Raw genomic sequence first — 22,600 nt, 5'->3', positions numbered from 1 at the left:
TGAATGCAGTGTGCACATATGAAAGTGCAGTAAATCTTTTCCACTAGAGAAGAATCTCTCTTATTCTGGAAGTGGCTGTGTATCACCTTGAGGGGCTGGCGTAGATGGCCTGGGTTATTCATTTTTCTAAGTACCCACATCTTATCTCCTGTGCCTCAAAACCCTCCTTGAGGTTCTTGCCCCCACTATTCTGACTGGGAGGCTGTTCTAAAATCTTACGACTTTGATAGTCAATAACTTTCATCTAATTTCTAGCAACATTTATCCATGGCCAGTTTATACTCATTTGATCTTTCAGTAATGTAGGCCTTTATATTAAATAGTTATTTTCCCTCCCTGAAGATTACTCCCAGTACATTTATAGACAGCAAGCATGTCTCCTCCCTTTGGTCTGCTCAAATGAACCTTTGGTTTGCTAAAATGAACTCTCCTAATTACTACTTGTAAGACAGACCTTCTGTTCCCTGAGGATCCTTGTAACCCTCTTCTCCACACTTTCCATTTTTAATTCATTCCTTTTGAATGTGGCTCATCAGATTTGCATGCAGCATTCCAGAGAAAGTGTATCCCAGATATTCTACATTTGTAGTTTCCATCATACTTGCTGTTCATCATTATCCTGTGGTTGATGTGTCCATCCAGGTTTTTCCCTTCTCTGTAATTTTCAAACAATAATCTACTACTACAGAAATTCTTGGAGTTAACATAGTCCCGCTAAGGGCATGAAGCTTTGCCTTCAACTAAAGGCTCTCCTCTGTTGCAGTTTTTCAGGCTCTTTAGGTCATCCAGTTCTTCTGATATGACAATCTCAGTCCCTGCCTGCTGAGGAGAGAATCTGTCTTTCAACCCAGAATCATGAACGTACTTCACTAAAGTCTGTCTGTTTTTTGTGCCGAAGTCAGTCCTCAAAACATTGAACAAGGTTTGTCCCAAGACTGATCCTTGAGAAATCTATGGGTTTGCTCCTTTCATGCCTGTACTTTTTGTTTCAACTCAGTCCATACTCGTTTCCCTACAGCTTGCATGTTTGCTGTCTCTCGATTTTTATCCTGATCTTCATCCTTTTGGGTGTGATGAGTGTTCGCCTGCCACCAGACCAGACACATTACTGAAGTCTGTGTATATCTTCCACTGCTCCCTCACCTAGAAAACGCGTTATCTTCCCAAAGAAAGATAACATGCGGTGTATCCCATTTCCCATTCCTCTGACCCTCTTTTCTTTAGGCACTTGCTGTGAAGCAGGGTGCCAGGTTGTTACCGGTGGGCCAGAAGTGGTGCCTGGGGGACCGTTAACTGGCTGCAGCTGCTCCGTCCAGCCATGCCACTTGCACGGTGCTGGTGCTTACGGCTCCAATGTTAAAAACATATGGTGGGGTTTGTGAGAAAATCTGAGGACTGTGGGTGTTCCATGCACTGGGAAATCTTGCATGCTATTGAGGTCAGGCTCGCAATTGTGTATTTACTTGCTTGGCTTCCCCTCCCTCCTGCCGACTCTTCAGTTACCAGCCTATTGGAATCAGCCATTAACCTGGTTAATGGGGGGAGACAGCAAATACCAGAAAGGATGATGTGCTTTTCTTAATTCCCTCTTGGAAACCTGACTGTTTTAAACTGTAAATGTCTCAAGCAAAGGCTGAAAAGGGTCCAAAACATGTCTTGCTTTTGTAACGCAGGCACAGCCCGGCAGAGGAGAATGAGATGAGGCTGTTTTCTCCTTAGGACTTCATTGGGAAGTGATCTTTGGGGGTGAAAGGGTAGTGCCCTACCAAAACTGCCCAGGTGGCTTCCAGCTGGCTGCGTGCAGGCTTTGGGGTGGTGAATTGGCATGACTGAATCGTACCGTGCCATCTGATCCTTTTGGGTGACATGATCCATTGAGGTGATATCTCGATGCCATCTGATCCTTTGGGTGATATGACTTGATCCCAAGAGCCTCTGCCCTCTCTGAGCAGGGCGAGTGATGGACGGCAGAAGGAGAAGAGGGCGATGAAAGGCATGGGGTAAGGGCAGAGCGAAAGGGAGAGCTCGTGCAAGAGGGAAAACAACCATCTTCCAGGGAAGGACCAGTTTCTCTGAACGCTGATATGACAGCTCCTTGTTCCAGACAGCAAGGGCTAATACAGCACACAGAAATAAAGCTGCCCGCTTAGTTTTTATTAAGGACCTGAAAAGGTAGAACGAAAAAAATTTACAATTTGTTTGGTATTTAGTTCAGGTTTTTTTTTTTTAATTGTGTAATGAGAACACATTGTCCAAATTTTCATATGCAGATTCAATTAGTGTTCAGTTAATTAGCCTTTACAGATGAGGATTAACTTAATTACATAACACTAACCTCTCTTAATAACTACTCAGGGCAGGAAGGCTGCTTTTAATAAATTTGGAAGGACGATATGTGTTTTTTAAAATCTGAAATTTTAAATTTCAGGCATGTTGTTCAAACTCTCATGTTTAGAGGAACATCCTTCATCACCTGTCCCTAACTGCTGAAACACTGCTCTGTGCTGATGAACCACCTCTGCTTTTAATAAATTTGGAAGGGCTATATGTGTTTTTTAAAATCTGAAATGGCATACACGTAAATTAAACCAAAGTACACACTGAGGACAGCCATTAAGGGTAACGATCAAAGGAAAGAAACTATCTACCTGGCTCGGAATCAGGCTGGTTAGAAGTTCATGCTGTTTTCCTCGTCTTGTCTGCTGGCATCCTAGTGTTTTCACTAGGATTATTACTAGAGATGATGTACAGTCTGGGGTCATTCCTTCAAAGTGGGCCGCAGTCTGATACAAGGTTGCTTTAATTAAATGTTAGCTTGTATTAAAAAAAAAAAAAAAAAGGCAATTTGGGTACTAGGTTATTAGCACTTGTTTTTTTTTCCAGGTGGTCTAAGGAAAAAAGACATGTGAAGCCCATTGAATACTAAAAATCTGATCCATAAATGTCTTTCATTGTTATTATGTACCATAAATAACTGTATGGATTTTTGTCTCTTGATATGAGGTGTGCACTCAAACAATGATGCTTTGGTTATTAATATCATAGTGAAACAGAACATCATGTCTGGCTACAGGATGGTGAAGGTGGAGCGTACATGGGACTAGTGATGAGATGTGGCGTCTTTGGCTTCTGAGTCACAGGTTTGAATCTAGGCTGTCTTGGGAAGTGACTGACATCAGGTAATGTGTGATGCTTTTCAGAAAGGGGCAACAAAAGAAGCTTTTTTCCCTTGGCTGTTCTTGCATGGGTAATGTTTCCCACTTTCAATGAATTTTGATGGGCACATCACGTCACTGTCCACACAGCTCAGTAGCTTTTGTATCGTTCAGTATACTACAAAATTCAAGGGCTACCCTTACGCGTTCTGGAAGGCACTTTTTTGGAGTCCAAATTTTGAGCTACTGTCAGGAGCATGCACCTGCTGGATCCCAACTATGTGGCGCCCTTCAAACCATTTTATCTAGTGACCCTTAAGGACCGTAGCTAAGTTCATAAACCACATGATTTGTTTTCCAGCTGCAGCAAGCTGAAATGTTACAAAGCATCCTCCGTGCAGTCTGGGTCACTTTAAGCTTGAGCTTAAGTTTAAAGTCACTTAAGTCCCCATTTGCAGCCACAAGATGTGCAGGTATTGAGCAACTAATAAGAATAGGTTGGATATGCCTCATGTTAGACACCCCAAAAATTGAAATGCATGGTACGACTGCCTCTTTCTGAAAACTTTGGCTTAGTGCCTACACCGATTTTCCGCAAGGAGGGAAGATGACATTGCTGCAGATTTTTCCTTGCTGTGAGGAACCAGCAAGGTGAACATGCAACAAGGAGGAAATGGCAGAAGGATCTGTCTCGCAGTGGCAGAACCTATTGAAAAAAGGAAAGGGGATACCTGAGCCAACGCAGTCCTTTCTGAAGCCCTTTCATGTATGGGCTGCTCAGGCTGAAGTCTCAATGTTCAATGTCTCAAGATAGAAGGTTGGCAACAGCCAGACTTGGCTCTGACTGATGCAGACCCACATCTTGTTTCCTTCCATAGGGGTTGCACCTGTATTCCTGAGAGCAGGATTTGGCCTTGCGAGTGGTTCTACCCACAGATGCAGCTGATGATACACGCTCAGAGGAAGGGGAGAATGCAAATTCCCTGTAGGGAGGCAACCGCCAGCCATGTAAACAAAGAAGCTTCTGGGTGTGCAGCAGTCAGCCCACTTGAGCTGCTGTTTCCATGGTGTACCAGATGCTGTAAAATATGCTTTCTTCAGGGAAAGAAGCTTTTCATACTATTGCATTATCTTGTTTGATAATGGGCTGTCATCAGGCTGGTACCTCACTGCAGGGGCCACACGCAGCAATCCCCCCTGCCCCAACCCTTTTCTGAGCTGTTGTTGATGACAATTCATATTCTGCAGCTTCCAAACAAAGAAGCAGCTACATGATTTTTCTGACTTGGAACAGCATTACTGACTATGCTTTTACACTTCATTGTTATGAGTGACTGTTTAATGTGCTACAGTTCCTCCTGATGCACGTGGTGTCATCTCGTAATACCGTGCGTTGTTTTGCTTTTCAGTTTCCTTCTGTTTTCCTAAAAAATCAGAACGTATACGTTTGCATTTTTGCTTGATTATGCCCTTTCTAACCCCCACATTGCTTCGTTATAGCTCCTGTCTTACGGCTGTTTAAGCCACTGGGTACATACCAGCAGGCACCATTTCTGAGTTCGCTTCCTCTCCTCGTGTTTACTCACTGGGTGATCTTGAGTCAAAGAGAGGCCTCTACCTCCATTTTCTTGTAAAACAGTTGCTGCTGGTGGGCAGGTGCTTAGTTATCCTGTAGGTACTAAGTACAATTGCAATTATAAACCTGGACAAACCTGCAATAATGAGCCTTGGAGCAGATCGACCTCAGCTAGTGTAAATAAGTTACCAAAAGCACTTACGAGGCTTGCTGTGCTTCAAACATGACTCAGAGGAGGAGGAGGATGTTTTCAAGGTACCTGCCTTCTGGAAGCCATGTTCAGGGATGACGCTGCAAAACTGGCAGTGCTATGTGGATGTGGCATATCTCCTCGCTGTGTACTGAGACCATCACAAGTTCATTGGCCTTCCTCATGGCTATTGAGAAGAAACGCAAGTGCCTTCATACGACCTCAGCTTCCTCCAGCTGAAAGGCATGCCTTGGCTTGTGAGGGATGCACACACGCCTTCCCTCTGCCTTGCCTGTGCTCTGGCCACGGCAGCCTCGCAGGGCTCTGCACGTGCTTTTTGCTCGTCTTTCCCAGGCAGCCCAACGAGACCTGCTCCCGGCCGCTCGCCGTGCCCGTGAGGGGGGCCAGGATAGCAGTGGGTTCTGGGGGTGGATGGCGGAGGCAGGCAGTGGTGTGTATGTGTGTGCGGTGGTGCAGGACGTGAGACAGTGTCCCGGAGTGTAGAGAAAAAGCACTTTTTTTACTCCCGAGGATGCTTTCTCACAATCTCTCACAGATACTTTCCAACTCCTTCTTTCCCTGGGTCCTGTAGGCTTGTACTTCTCACTTTGAGGAAGAAAAACTAAGTGTGGTTAATTTTAAGCCAGTGCAATCATTTAGGAGACCTGGAGGTGGAAAACCAGTTATTGGTTAACAGGTTTTTGATTGAAATGTGTTCTGCCTGACCCCTCTACTGTAGAGAGCCAGGAGCAGCGCTTCCAAGAAGCCAGCTTTCTGGAAGGCTTTTTCACTGAATCATTTAAAGCCTAGGCTTCTTGTAAATGTTAATATCCCGCTGGCTCGCTGGAATGCAGCTGGTGGATACAGCAAGTGTAATACCTATGCGCGTGCTCGCAATCCAAAGCAAAACTTAGCAGGCAGGGGTGTCCTCACTGAAGGCGCAGGCTAGGGGGAAAGTGGGCTGGAGGGCAGACCCAATTCGGCATCGTCTCACAAGACTGAAAGTCCTTCTGCCCTGTGCAGCCGATACCGTTGTGATACAGCAGTGCTTTGCACCCCGTGTTCAACCCTGCCGGGTAACCTCGAGCAGTGCCCTGTGTCGCGCCGGTGCCTCAGCGTGGCTGTAAATCTGTCAGCTGTGTTGACGCCGGTTGGAGTCACTCTCCCAGGCAAAGTGGTCGGAGTGCACCGATCAGCTGAGCCTGCTTTACGCAGTCTTAGATGACTGCTTGGAGAATAGCGCTGGGGGCAATTTGGCCCCAGGATTTCCCCTTGCATCAGCAGGGGAAGGCAGTAGGCAACCTTTGTGGTGCTGAAATCATAACAGTTGCAGGCTGAACTGGTGCTACTGCTGAAGTATCGCTGTAGCAAAATGCAGGTTGGCGTGAATGCATATGTACCTTTTCCCCTCCCTCGGTGTCTGCAGATGAAAGCCCTTTTGAGTTAGCTGTATGTATTTGTGGTATCGCAAAAGCTTTGTCCGCTTTGGTTTTTGTGTGCCAATGGATGAGGCTTTTCTGTTTACCTTAGTAGTAAAGTATTTTTCAGGTGAGAATATATGTCTTTTCAGGCAATCATCTAAACCACCTCTTTAGTAATTTTACCTTTAGTGTGTTTTCTTACACGCCATCCAGTGCTTTAGCTTTTTGTAGCTTAAGGAAAACCTAAAGTTCTTGCCTTAACTAGAGACGTATTGTCCTGTAGAATAAACATATTGCAAGTCTAGGATTAAAAAAAAAAAGCACGACTCTATTAAGAATAAAAAACCGTTGAAGGGCTCTGTAACAGGACTGTAGGTGGTTGCAAGTGCTCTGCTAATTTGGGTGATAAGTTAGCACCCAAGGGTGATAAGTAGGATAACTACTTTTGATTACCAGATTTTCTTTTGCTTAGTGTGGTAAAATGCTCCCAAAGCATACACATATTACGTGGTCTTGTTTATTTATGTCTGCAGTTAATGTATTTACAATAGTTCATATTGTTCTAGCTAATATTCTGCAGTATGTCATAAAAAATAGGAAAGATTCAATATGAGGCATAAGTATTCTACTTTGTTAGTGAATTTTCTCTGAAGAATGAAGTTAGATCACAATGGTCTTTCTTAAATTAATATACATGCAGATTAATGCAGTCAAATGTGTTATTTTTCCATAGACAAGTTACAAACTCAATGCAGTATGATTCTCAAGTATCGCAGTTTTGTTAAACCAGATTTTTTTATGTTCACTTTTGGGGATACATTTTGCACACCTTCTTTCAGATTAATCAATTTGAATTCATTTAGTACACTAACAATTTAGTATAGTGGCATGTTTATTTATATAAATGGATACCAATTTTCATCAATTATGAAAATGAAACACACAGTAAAAATTCTAAAAGGTTGTTAAAATAAATCTGCTTACTATTCTGCAGAGTGTCCCAGGTGACTGCCTCGTGCTAAACTCCAACTTTGCAGGTTTGGAGGTTTTTTTTAATAATATAACTAAAACCAAAATAAGACAACCTTTCCACATTCCCTGTATTTCTCTTGTGTGTAGTAAGTCATATACTCATTCTGTTATTAATTTCTCTGTCAGTTTTTCCATCCACACACATATCAGAAAAAAATTATGAGTCAGGACCCCAGTCATGAAATTAGTTTAAAAAAAAAAAAATCATGAAATGATAACATATTTTGGAGTGTAAAATCCTGATGGAAAGATGTTTCATGGCTTTCCAGGTCTTTTTTGGGATTTTTTTTTTTCAGTCGTCGTTTCTAGACTCTACTGTCACAGATGGACAATGAGAGAAAGGTGAGGTTATGAGTTAATACCATGGTTCTCCTAGTTGAGATTCAAAGCTTTGGTGTGAGTGTTAGCAACACTGTATAATAGTTTCTGTTAAGTACTGTTCTAAAATGCTTTGTTATTTTTCTTTTATGCAGGGCTTTTGGGAAAACCACACAAAACTCATAACGGAGTACGGACCTGTTTGTGGGTAAGCTTAGCAGTGCCGTCAGCTTTCTTCTCTTCTGGCTCTTGCTGTTCGGGTTTGTTGGGCTGGAGAGGAGAAATTACCAAGATAAGACGTTCATCAGAATGCAGAGTGTGGTGTTTCAGTCTGGGGGACAGAGGTGGAGGTTGTTTGATTACGTGCAGAAAGTAACCTTGGCTTATTTTAGTTCAGCATTTGACGTTGGACTTCATTCTTCTCTTTCTAATTTTAATTATGCACATAAAATTTAGTCTTTTTCAGAACTGTACAAAGCTACCAGCCTTCAATATTCTCTTTTCATCTGCATATTCTTTATACTTATGGTGAACAGTGGAAATAAATGTCTTAAAAAAAACCTCACCTAATTTGTGAAATAGTATGAATTTGGTTCAGCCGTTGCTATCTATATTTATGCAAAATTCCTAAACTTAAAATACAAGTACAGGTTAGAAATGAGGCATTCCCCTCTCTATAGCTCAGCTGTGCTATCTTAGCAGTTTATGAGGAGTAAAGAGGGTTTAAGCAGTATATCCCTTCATACAAGCCCTTCCACATTTCTGTGAATGTCATTTCTGTTCCAAGAACTACTTTCCAGTTGTCATCATTTTAAGTGGAAATGCACTTATTTCATGGTGGCTTCTATTGTTGTGGTCAGTTGGTGTTTCTAGCATAACTATTATTTCAATATATAGGTATCAAACAATATCTGCAAAGTACAGACAAATGTCAAATTTTTTTTCCTGTCTTCTGCAAGGGGTTTAAGACACTTGTAAGAGAGCATATATGAATGTGTGTGTGCGCATATTTGATCATAAATGATATAAATGTGCTTTGTATGCTCTTCCAGCAAAAAAGGTCTATCAGAAAGAAGCCAGACTCAGGCATACGAAGCATTTGATGCTCCAGTTACAGCCGCCTTGTGGCATTTATGCTCAGCCCTAAGGACAAAGTGCTGCAAGAAGTGATGGAAATAATGAATTCCAAGGGTTAGGTACTCCTCTAAGAGGAAATAATACAGTGTCTTGGCTGGCCAGGAATGGAGAAAGATATTCATTAACACTGTGGCAATTTGTATGTTGTGTAACAAATGGAAAATGACTGAGGCTTATTATCTCTGTGACCTTTGGTGTGATGCCCTTAAATGACAATAATGTAAGAACACTGGCATTCATTCCTCAGTGTATTTCTCTCCTTATTAATATCATGCCTATTTTTTTCTAAGCTGAATTCGAGACAAGTTGCTATTTAGTCGTCTGTCTGCTCACTCGGCCAGGCAGAGGCTATGTCATTGGAGAAAGAGATGTATAATTACAGTGTGTGAGCGGATGGATAGAAAGTTTCATTTTTCCAATCTACCCACAGCTGTTAGGGAATGAAACCCCTGTGAGACTTGCATGAACTGCAAAGCTGGATGATGGAGGTAGTGGTCAGCCAGGACAGTTCTGCCTCCTTGGGATCCCCTAGGTAGGAGGAGTGAGCAGCAGACTGAGCATAACTCATACATAGCCATTTATTATGTGCATGAAAAACTTAATTTGTGAGCAACCTAGAAGCCTGGCAGAGAATAAATGCTGCTTTTTGATATCTCTCAGGAAAACAAAGCTGGGCTCAATCGTTGCTGTGCTTGAGGTAAGCTTTATTTGTAGTTGAAGAAGGATGTTTTAAAACCTGGCTTGCGAGCTGCTGTTCAATAGGTGTGGTATGTGTCTGGGGGTATTTATCACGGTCCTGCCAATTAAAGAAATTCCTTCTCCTTCCCTGTATGTCTTCTGTGTGACTCGTTCTGTGGTTCTTTGAAATAGGCAATAAACAGTAGGTGTGTTTATGTGTATGGTCCCAGCAAAGTATTGGATCTGGCAGCTGGAAGATGTGGCATTTTGCTTTTTCCAGATTGAAAACTGCTTTCCAATAAGCATAAAGAGCAATGATCTTTATTTCTACAGTGGTGAAGTGAGTTGAATACAAATCTTTGGAACTGAAGCCTTTTTTTCTTTCTAAGGTCACTTGAATAGTCTGAATGATACCATCACAACTGTTTTCTTTTGTGTGTGAATTGGTTTCCTTGACAACAGGATGTCAAATCAACTTTTCAGCTTTAATCAAGTCAAAACAATATATCCCTTCCATTCCAAAAGGCCTCAAGTCGTAGAGAATTATTTCAAGTAAGGCTTTTGTAGGTCACAAAAGCATTTTTTTTCTTCGTTCCCGTGTGTGGATCCAAAGAAGAGGTGATGATATTACTCTTTTATAGAGAGAGACAATGCAAATAGTCTTCAGTTGTGAGTGTGTGCTGTGAAAACTGCCTGTTTTCATACAGAGATGGCCTAAGATGGAGGCCAAGGCAGAAACAAACAGCTCTGGTTTGGTGCAAAAGCAGAGTTGGAGCATTTCTGTTCAACGGGGGAATCCAAGCCACTGACGTGACTTTTGAAGAGATCCTGCAACAGGGTGGTAGTTTTTGCTTGAGCTATAGTTTGATGTTTCCTCTATAAAAATACCTCCTCTAAAATATGTGTGCTGGTTCTTCATACCAAAAATAAAAAGTGAAAAATACCCTATTTGGAAAGTAATGTATTGATACATGTTAAGATTTGCGTTGAATCTTAGATGTTAATCCTTTTTATGGTAAGAGTTTTGCAGGAAAGTAGTCTTGATTTCTGTGGAAATTAGTGATTTATATGTCATTTATTTTTTGGATTAACTTTGATGTTTTGACACTTTATTTTCACACGTACCATATCCAATTGTTCCATTTCAATTTTAGGTTATGGCTACTGATTGGAAATAGGCAGTAAGAGCAGACAGAGAAATAAAGAGCTTCTGGGTTGAAGAAGAGAAATAAAGGGGGAGAGTGTACTTTCTAGACTATACTTTATGGAATCAGAAAAGCAGCTGCTACAACATGAGCAGAGCTGTAGAGGCTGTGAGTTAATTTTACTTTATGTACACACTTCGTATGCATTTGACCGCTCTACTGCGATTGCATCATTATGACTTTATAGCACTGTAAGTATGTATGGCTGATTTGGAGTTGGAGAATAGTGCCAAAATAAGTAATATATTCTTGGCCCAACAACACACCACCAGTGAAGGAACAGAAAATACGATATAACCCCAAGCGAGCAGGTGATTGCCTCTGGGGTGAATGAACCTATTTTGCCTTCGGCTGTAGCAATGCATTTGGATGTGGGGAAGAGTGTAAGAGTTCATAACATAGACCTCAGTGTGTATAATCAAAGAGTAAGAACAGAAGATTAAAATTCAGTGCAATTTGTAGAGTGACACTCTTTCTTCACGTCCTTTTGCATCTGAAACAGCTTGAAGCAGGTCAAACCCTGTTCTTACTCTTCCTTCACTTGATCTCTCAACTTCAACCTGCTGTGAGAAGTCTGACCAACTATGTAGTAGAATAAGTGCTAAGGAGGACAAGAACAAAGTAAGGTAGAGACGAAGAGATGGGTCTAGGAGTAGCAAGAGGATGGAGTTTGGATTAAACCACCTATAGAAAGCAGAAGACAATTGGGGCGTTTGAGCCCAGGGTTGTCAGGCTGTGAACTGGCGAAGAGAGTCAATGAGATCAAAATCTGCATTTTCTATTGCGGGGAGGAACTAATGAGAATGTTTCTGACAACATCCAGTTGTAAACCATTCTCAGTCCCTAATAAAACCACCAGCAGCAAACTGCATCTACCCAAATTGAGCCTCTACTGGGCTCCAGCATAAGCATCCCAGGATCAGCACACTATCGCAGAAAGCATGTCAAGGTGCAGCCACAGAAATAGGTGCATGCATGCACTGCTGAAGCATCTTGTGAAAACACAGATGTGAATGGAGCTCCATTTCCGTATAAAGAATATTTTGTTTTGCAGTGGGTTATTTCAGCACGTTTTTAAGTAATAGACAGAAAGCAACTTAAAATAAGACAGGTGATTTTTCCTAAGATGTCTATGGAATTACTCAATATCTGATCTATGAGTCGTGTTTTGTTTTTTTTTTTTTTCCTTAAAGACTTCCTAATATTCCTTAAATGATTTCCTAATAAGTCATTATTGGAACCAAGATCAAGCCTGGTCACTTAAATGGTTGGGTGGTTTAAAGGATTAGGCTAGATCATGGAGCCAGTCACTAACTTGAAATGTGTCCAGGGGTGAGTTGTGATTGTAAGCTACGCTGGCAGCTGACAGCTTTTCAGAAGTCGATGCAGCCAGAGTTGGTTCTGTCTTAACGCTTGACTTCTCCTCTCCCAAAAATATGTCACTGCAGATGGCACTAGTTAGCATTTCTGCAGATGCGAGTCCATAATCAAACAGTTGTGGGCAAGAAACGGGCTTTTCTCGCTGGTGCTCCTGGCCTTTGCATCAGGGCTGAGGCACACTGGTTAGTCATAGAATAGTTTGGGTTGGAAGGGACCTTTAACGGTCATCTAGTTTAACCCTCCTGCCATGGGCAGGGACATCTTCAACTAGATCAGGTTGCTCAGAGCCCCGTCCAGCCCGACCTTGAATGTTTCCAGGGATGGGGCATCTACCACAACCCGTGGCATCTACCAGGGCAACCTGTTCCAGTGTTTCACCACCCGCATTGTAAAAAATTTCTTCCTCATAGCTAGTCTAAATCTACCCTCTTTTAGTTTAAAACCATTCCCCCTTGTCCTGTCACAGCAGGTGCTGCTAAAAAGTTTGTCCCCATCTTTCTTATAAGCCCCTTTAAGTACTGAAAGGCCGCAATAAGGTCTCCCCGGAGCCTTCTCTCCTCCAGGCTGAACAACCCCAGCTCTCTCAGCCTTTCTTCATAGGAGGGGCGTTCCATCCCCCTGATCATTTTTGTGTCCCTCCTTTGGACCCGCTCCAACAGGTCCATGTCTTTCCTGTGCTGAGGACTCCAGAGCTGGACGCAGTACTGCAGGTGGGACCTCATCAGAGCAGAGTAGAGGGGCAGAATCACCTCCCTCGACCTGCTGGCCACGCTTCTTTTGATGCAGCCCAGGATACGGTTGGCCTTCTGGGCTGCAAGCGCACATTGCTGGCTCATGTCCAGCTTTTCATCCACCAGTACCCCCAAGTCCTTCTTGGCAGGGTGGCTCTCAGTCCCTTCATCCCCCAGCCTGTATTGATACCGGTACAGGTATCACTGACCCAGGTGCAGGACCTTGCACTTGGCCTTGTTTAACCTCATGAGGTTCACATGGGCCCACTTCTTGAGCTTGTCCAGGTCCCTCTGGATGGCATCCCGTGTGTTGACCGCACTGCTCAGCTTGGTGTCATCTGCAAACTTGCTGAGGGTGCACTCAATCCTACTGTCTATCTCATTGATGAAGATATTAAACAGTACTGGTCCCAATACGGACCCCTGCGGGACACCACTCATCACCAGTCTCCGTCTGGACATTGAGCCGTTTACCACTACCCTCTGATGTGACCATCCAACTAATTCCTCATCCACTGAACAGTCCACCCATCAAATCCGTACCTCTCCAGTTTAGAGAGAAGGATGTTGTGGGGGACCGTGTCAAAGGCCTTGCAGTGGTCCAGACAGATGACATCCGTAGCTCTTCGCAAGCCCACTGACGTAGTCACTCCATCATAGAAGGCCACTAGGTTGGTCAGGCAGGACTTGCCCTTGGTGAAGCCATGCTAGCTGTCTCGAATCACCTCCCTGTCCTCCATGTGCCTTAGCATAGCTTCCAGGAGGATCTGTTCCATGATCTTTCCCAGGCACAGAGGTGAGACTGACTGGCCCGTAGTTCCCCGGGTCTTCCTTTTTTCCCTTTTTAAAAATAGGGGTTATGTTTCCCCTTTTCCAGTCAGTGGGAACTTCACCGGACTGCCACAACTTCTCAAATATGATGGATAGTGGCTTAGCAACTTCATCCGCCACTTCCTTCAGAACCTGCGGATGGATCTCATCGAGTCCCATGGACTTGTGCACCCTCAGGTTCCTTAGATGGTCTCGAACCTGATCTTCTCCTACAGTGGGCGGCTCTTCATTCTCCCAGTCCCTGCCTTTACCTTCTGCGGCTTGGGCGGTAAGGCTCGAGCACTTGCCAGTGAAGACTGAGGCAAAAAAAGTCATTGTGGAGTCACAGTGGAGGTTTTAGGCTTCCTCTTTTGTGGACAGAAGAGGGACACGTGTTTCTGGGATCTGGGCATCTGGAACTTTTCTCAAAGCCTTATCCTTCCTTCTGCCTTCCTCAAGCACCTCAGGGTGAACCTACGGTGGATAGGGGCAGGATCTGCTCCTGCAGAGAACACCTGATGTCTTCAACATGCAGTTAATTTACCTGAAGAAACAGTGTCTTTATTGCCATTTTAATTTCAGAAACTTTTTTTGTTTTTAACCTCTCTGTTTGCAGCCTTACTCTGCTTTATGTGGAAAGAGTAATCCCAGGACAGATATTCTCATCTTTGTCTCTGAAGGGTCATATAAAGAAATAATTTAGTTTTATGAAACAATCTTATCCTGTTTGATTTCCTCTTTTACACTGGGGTTATAATGGACTTACTACCTTTCCTGTGGTCCTTCCGTTATTTTGATATTTTAAACAATTTACTTTTCATATTTCAGCTAGAGAAAATCACGCCTGGGCAAGGATAGGGGAGAGGGAAGAAAAACAGGCTTCCTATTTGTGATCTATAGCTCTTCATAATCTCTGTTTCACATTTAACCTGATAAAGATTTTTGGTATCCTTACGTGCCTGGAATTTTGTTTTCTTAAAGAGCAATATACTTTTATTGAGTCTTTCATATTCTTTCAAGATTTTTTTTTTCTCACTGTGTTTCCTCATTTATGTGTTGTGATAAAGTCCTTTGACTCTATAGGACTGTTGATCAGCCCCAGAATCGCTATTGTGAATTAGAGTTATCTCTTTTTCCTTTAAATACCTGCAAACTGTGGATACAGTACAGCAGAACCCTTAAGCATGTGCGTAACTGAGCACATGAGTAATCCCATTAAAGTCAATGGTGTAACTCAACATGCTTCAAGTTAGGCAGAAGTTTATCTACCTTGCTGAATCAGAGCCATAAAAGAAACAATTGCATTTGTGCCTGAAAAATATTTTAACTGCTGTTGGTACACATAAACACCTAGGTTTATTGTAGCTGAAAGAAGTTAATGAGGAGAAAAATATTTCTTCCCCCTACCCACCCTCTCTTTTGACAGCACTTTGCATGTAGGCAATTTTATTGCTCCTCTGTGTAATGTGCTAGCCATCCTCTCTGAAATAGAAAAGACTATCTCAAAAATTGACTGAACAATAGGAGAATCTTAATATTCTTAAGTTAAACTTTCGGAGCCCTTCTTTCTTTTTTTTAACTAACACTTTCAGAATTTGTTAATAGTAACCTATTTTTTTAAAAGTTGTCTTTTAAAAAAAAACCCAAACCCAACAATATTCCTGGCTAAAATGTAATGTCACAGTACAATGCTACACCTCCATCTGACTCCCCACACTTAACCATAATTAGGTATTGGGTCTAGTTAGTTCCAATGGTTAAATCAAGCTACTGGAATAAGTCCTGTGAATTACTTATGGGTATATCATTACCCGTTTCTCCTCTTCTCTCTAGAGCTAATTGGTCTTAAAGACATAGCCTTTTATGGGACTGATGCCTAAAGATTTACCCAAAAGGTGGCATACCACACTGTTTTGAGAATTGGAGTCTAGTGTTATTGTTACATTTGTAATCATTTTTGTGGGCTGCCTGATCATTATGGAGTATTTTACGTTCTGCGTACAGAGACCTGTGGGATGCAGTTTATAGGCAGAATTTATGGTAAATTAGTTGACTAGTTTAATTCTGGCATGTTTCAAATGTACTTAGGTCTCTGGAACATTGCAAAATAATGCTTAGTATACTACTAATGTTGAAGGTATTCATTAATGAGGTCTTCTTAGCCATGGACAAATCTTACGTGTGGACTATGACCTCCCATGAGAACCATGCAACTTGAGCTTGTCTACTCTGTGATGGCTGTTGATTTGTTACTGTAGCCTCTTGCTGTCCTGGTCAGGTTGAGGGACACTTGTGTTCTAGGTAATCACAGACAGAGACTCAAAGGCTCGCCGAAATGTCACAGTCTCAGCCCTCAGCGCAGGCAAAGCCGTTTGGATGGAAATGTTTGGTGCAAGTGCTAAACTCTTCTGTGTGCAAAGCTCTCCATCTCTTCTCTGAGACTCCAGACGTTGCCCTGGGATGGCTGAGCTGCAGGCATGTGCTCACTGCTGCGCTTTTTCCAAGTTTCTTTCCTCTATCCATGACTGCTCCATGACTCTACTGCAGCTGTTCGAGCCAACGTAAGTCAAAGACTGATGTAATCTTTTACACCTCTGGAAAGAGAGTGTGAAATCCAACTAAATGAGACAGACAACATTTTATATGCTCTTGGCAAGGCAGCAAAGGACAGTGCCTGTCACCTGCACCATGTTCCTGATGCTTGTTTCTGTACTCACGGCGTGTGCAAACTGCTGTGGTTGTAGCTTCAGCAAATTAGCTTTTGTGTAGAGGGAAATCCCCTGGCTGGTACGGCTCTACTGAGATGGCGTTGGCCGGACGCAGAAAGGCTCTGTGAGATTGGCCAGAACTGTATCAGCTCCTAAGATTGACAAGGGGAGCAGAGAGCAGGCCACTTCTACCATATCTTAGCATTTAAGGAACCTGATTAAATCTTGGTCTGCTTCTGCATGTGCAGGTAGCAGCTTTGGCTAGGAGGAGGTTTCACCTCCCTTTGCTCCCGGGGAGGTGTTTCTTTGTTCCCCTGTTTCCTGGCATGTTGGTAGTGCAGCACTTAGCTGTTAACGCATAGTCCTTGTGAGCTCCAGGTTAAGAGTATTTGAAAACTGAAGTTTCTTTTGAAAACTGAAGTTTCTTTTGAAAACATGCTGCCTGAGGAGTGTTTTACACCTAATATACAGCACTGGTGATCTTTGATCTGTACTGCCTGCTTCTTAGCTAATTAATGCTTAAAATCATCGTTTTAAAAGGCTTGGGATGGGACTGCTAAACAGATTGCCTCTTCTTATCATGTAACGCCGTCATGATCAGCACCTGCATACCAGACTGTGTCATCCTAATTCAAGACAGGGGGAGGAAATGTTCTGAGTGAACCCCACGGTTATAAAAACTAGTTTCCTAATTTCACCTTGATCTATCTTCTTCACCATCTACCAGACCCTGCATTTGTTAATCTTCTTAACAGGGTGTAAAGCCCACCTTGTAATTTTTCCCCCTTTCCACCACTTGGGAAGAAGCAGGCTGTGAGGGCTTTTAAAAGACTGAAAAACCTGAGGCATTATTTCAGTATACCAGTCCTACTAGAAAGTATGGCAAAACAGCAGTATTGTAGATTTTGCTGTGCATATTAAATGCTTTCATTAGAATTTCCTACAACGCCCAGTATTGATGCAAACCCGAAGTGGATACATACAATATGCAATGTTCAGTAGCTATTAATGATCTCTGGCTTCACCCGCTATGTATCTGATTATGAACTGGTGTTCCCAGTGCCATGCATGATAATTTTTAAATGCAGTTCCTGAATCATTTCTCCCCACTTTACATAGAGGGAGGAAAATGCATCATCCCTCCCAATGTGTGTGTGTGTCCCCTTCCCTTTCTTGGCAGCCTTTGAAGCAGATCAAATTTAAACTGATACTGCAAGTCAGGAGCAACTCCTGCCCTCCTTGGACACCCAGCACTTCACAGGAGAGTCAGGTGACTCCCTACTTAGCCTTCTTTGTGGCAGCCCAAAGAAATCCAAAAGCAGCTTGGGACTGCTTTCTCGTGTGCCATGAGAGCCATCAAACAAAAGGGATTTCCCTTCCCCATATATTCCCCACTGGAGGCTGGAGAAGAAGGATACAGAGAAGAAACTGCAAATCAGCAGCCCGTTGCACGTCCCCGTTCTCTGCAAGGCCCAGCACAGGCTGGAGCATCCGTGGCTCTGTCCCCTCCTCATGCCCACCTGCTAGGAGCTCCAGGATGCAGATGCTGGTTAGACCCTCTCTCCCCATGCTGGGGAGTCCTTAGACAAGACCTTGTGGGGCCTCTGCCCCTTAGGACACCAAAGCATTGCACAGAAATGGATTGGGGATGTCTCTTATTTAGTTTCTTAGAAGTAGTCATATTTTCCCCTTTGAGGATGACCACACTGTGCCAGGTATCTACGGAGGCGCTTCCTATCAGTTGCTGCCTGTTGGCCTTCGATGGTGCCACCACTTTGTTGGCTCTGGGGTTTGTTCTGTTTTTTCTTTTTACATTGACCTTGTCTTGTGGACTTTGTATTCATGCTTCTTGCTGTATTTCCGCCCCCCCCCCCCAAATATTTGCTCTGGCTTTGTTTTCTTTCTCTTCTCTCCATCCTCTTCACCCCTATGCTATCTTTCCTCTATGCTCTAATTTTTATTCCTCCCTGTTTTTCTCATCCATGTTGAGCTGAAAACAGTAACGTGACCTGACAATTTTTACGTCATTCCAAGGTTTTTATGTACTTCCATAAATCTCTTCATTACTTTTTTATTGTTTTGTCATATATAGGTTTTAGTTTTTCCTCTACCTTATTAGTCTGGGGATCAATTTTAGTCTACTATGTTTTATTAGTAGTAAGGGGAACAAAATATCTCCTTTTTCTTTGTTGGTTTGGCACCATCTTCAAATTACCCTTTTTCTCTGTTCGACTACCTCTCTTCTTCCCCTGGAGAGCCTGCTTTATGTCAGACCTTCTGCTGGTAGCGAACTGGGTATGATTTCATCAGGCAATAGGCAAAAGTATACCCCACTGCAGAGGAAGAAGTTGTTTTCAGCTGTATTCTGTTTTGTTTTGTTTTGTTTTTTTCTAGTTTGGGGAGCATGGAATGAGCTGAGCCACCATTACCCTGGGGATTGTGAATCTTTCTTTCCTTCCATTAAATTTGGTGGCTAAACCTGAAGGCTTGTCTTGAAGGAGGATTTATTTTAGTCATATTGATAAAATTGTACTGGTATAATTAAACAGCTATAGTAATGTCAAAAAACCTCCCATGCACAGACACAGCAGTTCTGGAATGACACAAACTACATCAGGGAAAAACTGACCATCTCCCCCAGCAATTATAGTATCTACAGGGGTGTGCTCCCATAGGAGTTTTTTCTAGTCTAACTTTATTAAGATTCAAATCACGTCTTGTCCCAGAATGTCCTCTCTCCCCCATGTAAACAAGCCTGAAAATAGTGGTCTGGACCTTCAAGCTATTGTTTACTTCAGTGTAGCTCCATTAAAGGCATAGAGCTGTGACTATTTGAGGATCTTGACCCAACGTTTTTAGGTCTCCCTCATGTTATGTAACTTCGATTTTTGGATGATGGTGCCTATTGAATAAAATTAGGTTTTGTACAGCAAATTTTAAGACGTACCCAGATGTCTTAAAGTAGTTTACGGAAAAAGGAGTGAGTTGGGAGCAATGTTCTGACTCTGTAAGGGCTAGCAGTAGACATTTTATCACTCAGCAATAATCCAAGCTTTTCTGTCAATGTAGGAATCTATTTTATTGAAAAAGGATCTTGGCAAGGACACTGGGAATTGCTGCAGAGTCTTTCAAAGTGACATTATGAGAGGATCTTGGTTCTTTGGGACCTTTTATCGCATGGAACATCTTATGAAATACTCTGTGTGAAGGGCCAAAGTAAAATGTTATCAAAGCAGCCTAACAATTTTATATGTCCACTGGCTGTCCATTTGGCCCAGTAGGAAATAAGTTATGCATGGGGCAGGAGAAAGAGAAAGTAGGTCTACAAGTGCAGCACAGAGGCAAATGTTAAAATAGGTCAGATGGTAACGTAATGTCACGTGGAAAGGCATTAGCCGTTAAATATTAAATTATTTTCTATTAAAATAATTTAAATTCTGATTTTTGAGGCAGAGAAGTGTATTGCAAAACAGGAAGATTAATACTTGAACTACCTAAACTTATTCTTACTACAGACCCAACTTTTCTCCTGCGTCAGTGTAATTTTATTTGCTTTTGCTCAATAACTAACGCAATTGGATTTTCATCAATAGTGAAGAACAGAATCAAGTTTGTGAAACTACGGTAATTTTCCTCATGTTCATTTCCTTAGCACAATATTTAAACAAATACACAGTTTGTAAGCCTTCAAGCCCACCCTGATACCCCTTTGATACACCACTGTGTTTATACATACTCACAGGACTGCTCTGGGCATTGCGTTCAGCGCATTTCCCCATCCTATGCCTCTTTTGAGCCTGTCGTTTTGAACATTGGATTTCGGCAGGCAGCTGTTTAGATGATTGGCTCCGGCTGGCACCCCCAAAATCCGCAGGCTGTCCCTGCGGAGGAGTGGACGCAGCGGGTTGCGCTGGGGTCAGAGGACAAGCGGGTGTTGCTGGCAGCGCTAAAACGGCCATGCAGACAGCGTTGCATGTTTAACTGTAAGGTCTCTGCTAGATTAAAAAGGCTCCAGGTGAGGAGAGCATGATTGATAATTACAAATATTAAAAGTGGTGCCTTCTCTTGCTTTCCTACCTTTTCCCTCTTCCTTCTTTGCCTACAGGACACAAAGCATCTGAATCCCCCAGACGATTGCTCATGCATTTACATTTTCATTTGCTTGGTTTATAGCAAGATTGTTCCAGCTTTTGGGAGGGGCAGCTATCAAAGATGTACAGGCACTGCCATTGTGTTTTATTGTTCCAGTCCATTTTTCCCTGTGAATGCAGGTGGGAGTTTTTCAGTGGGTTGGTTTTGTGTTTCTGCTTTCTCTTTCTTCTAAGCATTTATAACCCTTTTATTGTCAGTCTTCAATCATTTTTGATAGATCAATATATTTACTTCAGTGATGGTTCATCCCACAGTTGTGCTTGTATTTTTTGTTTTGCTTTGTTTATAGGGGTTATGAATAGATTCAGTGGGTTGTATCCCTGCTATACCTCTGTCGTTGCGTGAGGATCAAGTTGCTTGATCTTGCCCCAATACCTGTATAATTAGAAGGAATATGAAGTGTTTACATTGGTCTGCTATCAAATCTACTTGTTTTCCCTTTTTTCTAGGTAGACTTTGAGCAATTAAAAATGCAATTTTTGGTTCAGAAATGTTCTCCTCAGAAATCCTAGGTACGACTGCTGGTGTTTCATGTACGCTCAACCGTTTGGAGGGAAGGGCTCTAGGAAACCACTCCAGCAGACTCCAGAGATCCAGAAGGTTGGGGAGTAACATAGCAAAGCGGTGCTGGACGATAACATTTACTCAGACGACTCAGAGATGAGGCAGGTCCACAGGAGTCCTGAGGTCTTTAGCCAAGCAGCTGTGACCGATCCAAAGAGGAGAAATTCTCGAGTCTACGTCTCACTCGTGTCCCTGGGCAGCCAGATGTGGGCCTGGGACAGCTGTTTAATGCAGCTGTGAAGAGAGCTCAAACACGTGCAATGTGCACGGTGGAATCGGGTGCCAGCGTCGGTGTGATACGCTGCGCCCTGGCTGGCCGTCGGAAGAAGGATGTGGGTGAACGGGCTGGTGAAAGGGTACGTCCGTGGAAGAGGAGAGGGCTAAATGTACTCTTCCATCCGCAGGGATTTGGGTTGTTTCAGGATATGGTGACTATATGCCAGTTGTTACACAATTGCCCTCTTCTCCCCCCGCAAAAAAGGGAGCAGCAAAAGAAGCGTGTTTGTAATAACTGATAATACGTACAATGTGGTAAGTGGAAAATAGGTCAACTAGGCAGTGCTCTTACTAATATTACTGTTTGAAACATGATCTGTGACATGACTGCGCATGAAATATTCGGAAAAATCCCTGAACGTGCATGGGTTTCAGCGAGGTTTAATAATTTAAACCAGGTGAGCACGTTAGCTGTTTGTAGGATGTTATCCCCATAGTTGCCTTACCAGAGCTGTATATGTCCTGTTTTTCAGTATGTCCATTTTTAGGCTGAAATAATTTGCCATGGCAAAGTTGTGACTCAACTACTTCTCAGCAGCATGTTGTCCTTTTGTAACAGCAGATTTTCCTGGAAGTCATTACTTTGTAGTGCCATTGTCAGCTGTACACATCACTCCTGCTCCTCTTGTCCTTTGTGGCACAGATTTGCCCGTTGTTGTTAGGGAGGATGTTACCGCTGATACACAAGCTATCGGGTTTTTCCATTCTTTTCTTTTTTTTCTATCTCTGTTGAATTGCAGTTTCCTTTGTCTTCTGCGTGGTGCACTGAAAGAGGTTAGGAAATTTATCATGGTTATTTTTAATGGGTTTTTAAAGTCCGGCATGACACAGATTGAATTGATTCAGGAAAATTTCCTGGAGCTGCAGTGTTTTTTACTATTAAAAATATTTTTATCATTGCAATTTTTCTGTAAGAAAATACATCTATTTTTTCCTTCTAGTCCTATAACAAAGCCCTGCTTTCTAATGTTTCCACATGGTCAGATATTAGCCATTTCCCTAGATAATTTAGTTTGGTCATGTGTACGGCTAGCATTTTTATTGTAAAGAATTCTGCTAGTGGTTTCATGATAAATGCATAAAGCGTTGGGAAATGACTTTTATTGGGCTTAGTGTGCATTTAATAATGCATTAACAAAATTAAATGATTTTGTGTGTATGTGTGTAGATCTTAAGAATGTATAGAAAAAGTACACACTACCATAGGCATGCAAGGATTTTAAAAAAATGAATCTTTCCTGTGTGTATTTTGTATGCTGTAGCATAA

At 42.5% G+C, this 22,600-nt stretch overlaps 1 protein-coding gene across 7 annotated transcripts in view; it reads left to right on the top strand.

Moving 5' to 3' along the window:
- The window catches only part of TBXAS1 (thromboxane A synthase 1), a 235,350-nt gene that overhangs the window by 71,545 nt on the left and 141,205 nt on the right, over positions 1–22,600 (top strand). For all 7 annotated transcript variants that reach the window (XM_075157658.1, XM_075157690.1, XM_075157666.1 and 4 more), the window contains exon 3: positions 7,848–7,900. In XM_075157658.1, coding sequence (XP_075013759.1) covers positions 7,848–7,900 — 53 coding nt within the window. The remainder of the gene's footprint in view (positions 1–7,847; positions 7,901–22,600) is intronic.

This window comes from Calonectris borealis, chromosome 1 (assembly GCF_964195595.1).
Source record: "Calonectris borealis chromosome 1, bCalBor7.hap1.2, whole genome shotgun sequence".
NCBI classification, from domain to species: domain Eukaryota; kingdom Metazoa; phylum Chordata; class Aves; order Procellariiformes; family Procellariidae; genus Calonectris; species Calonectris borealis.
Note: the sequence above shows the minus strand (reverse complement) of the source record. Positions and strands in the feature narration are given on the sequence as shown.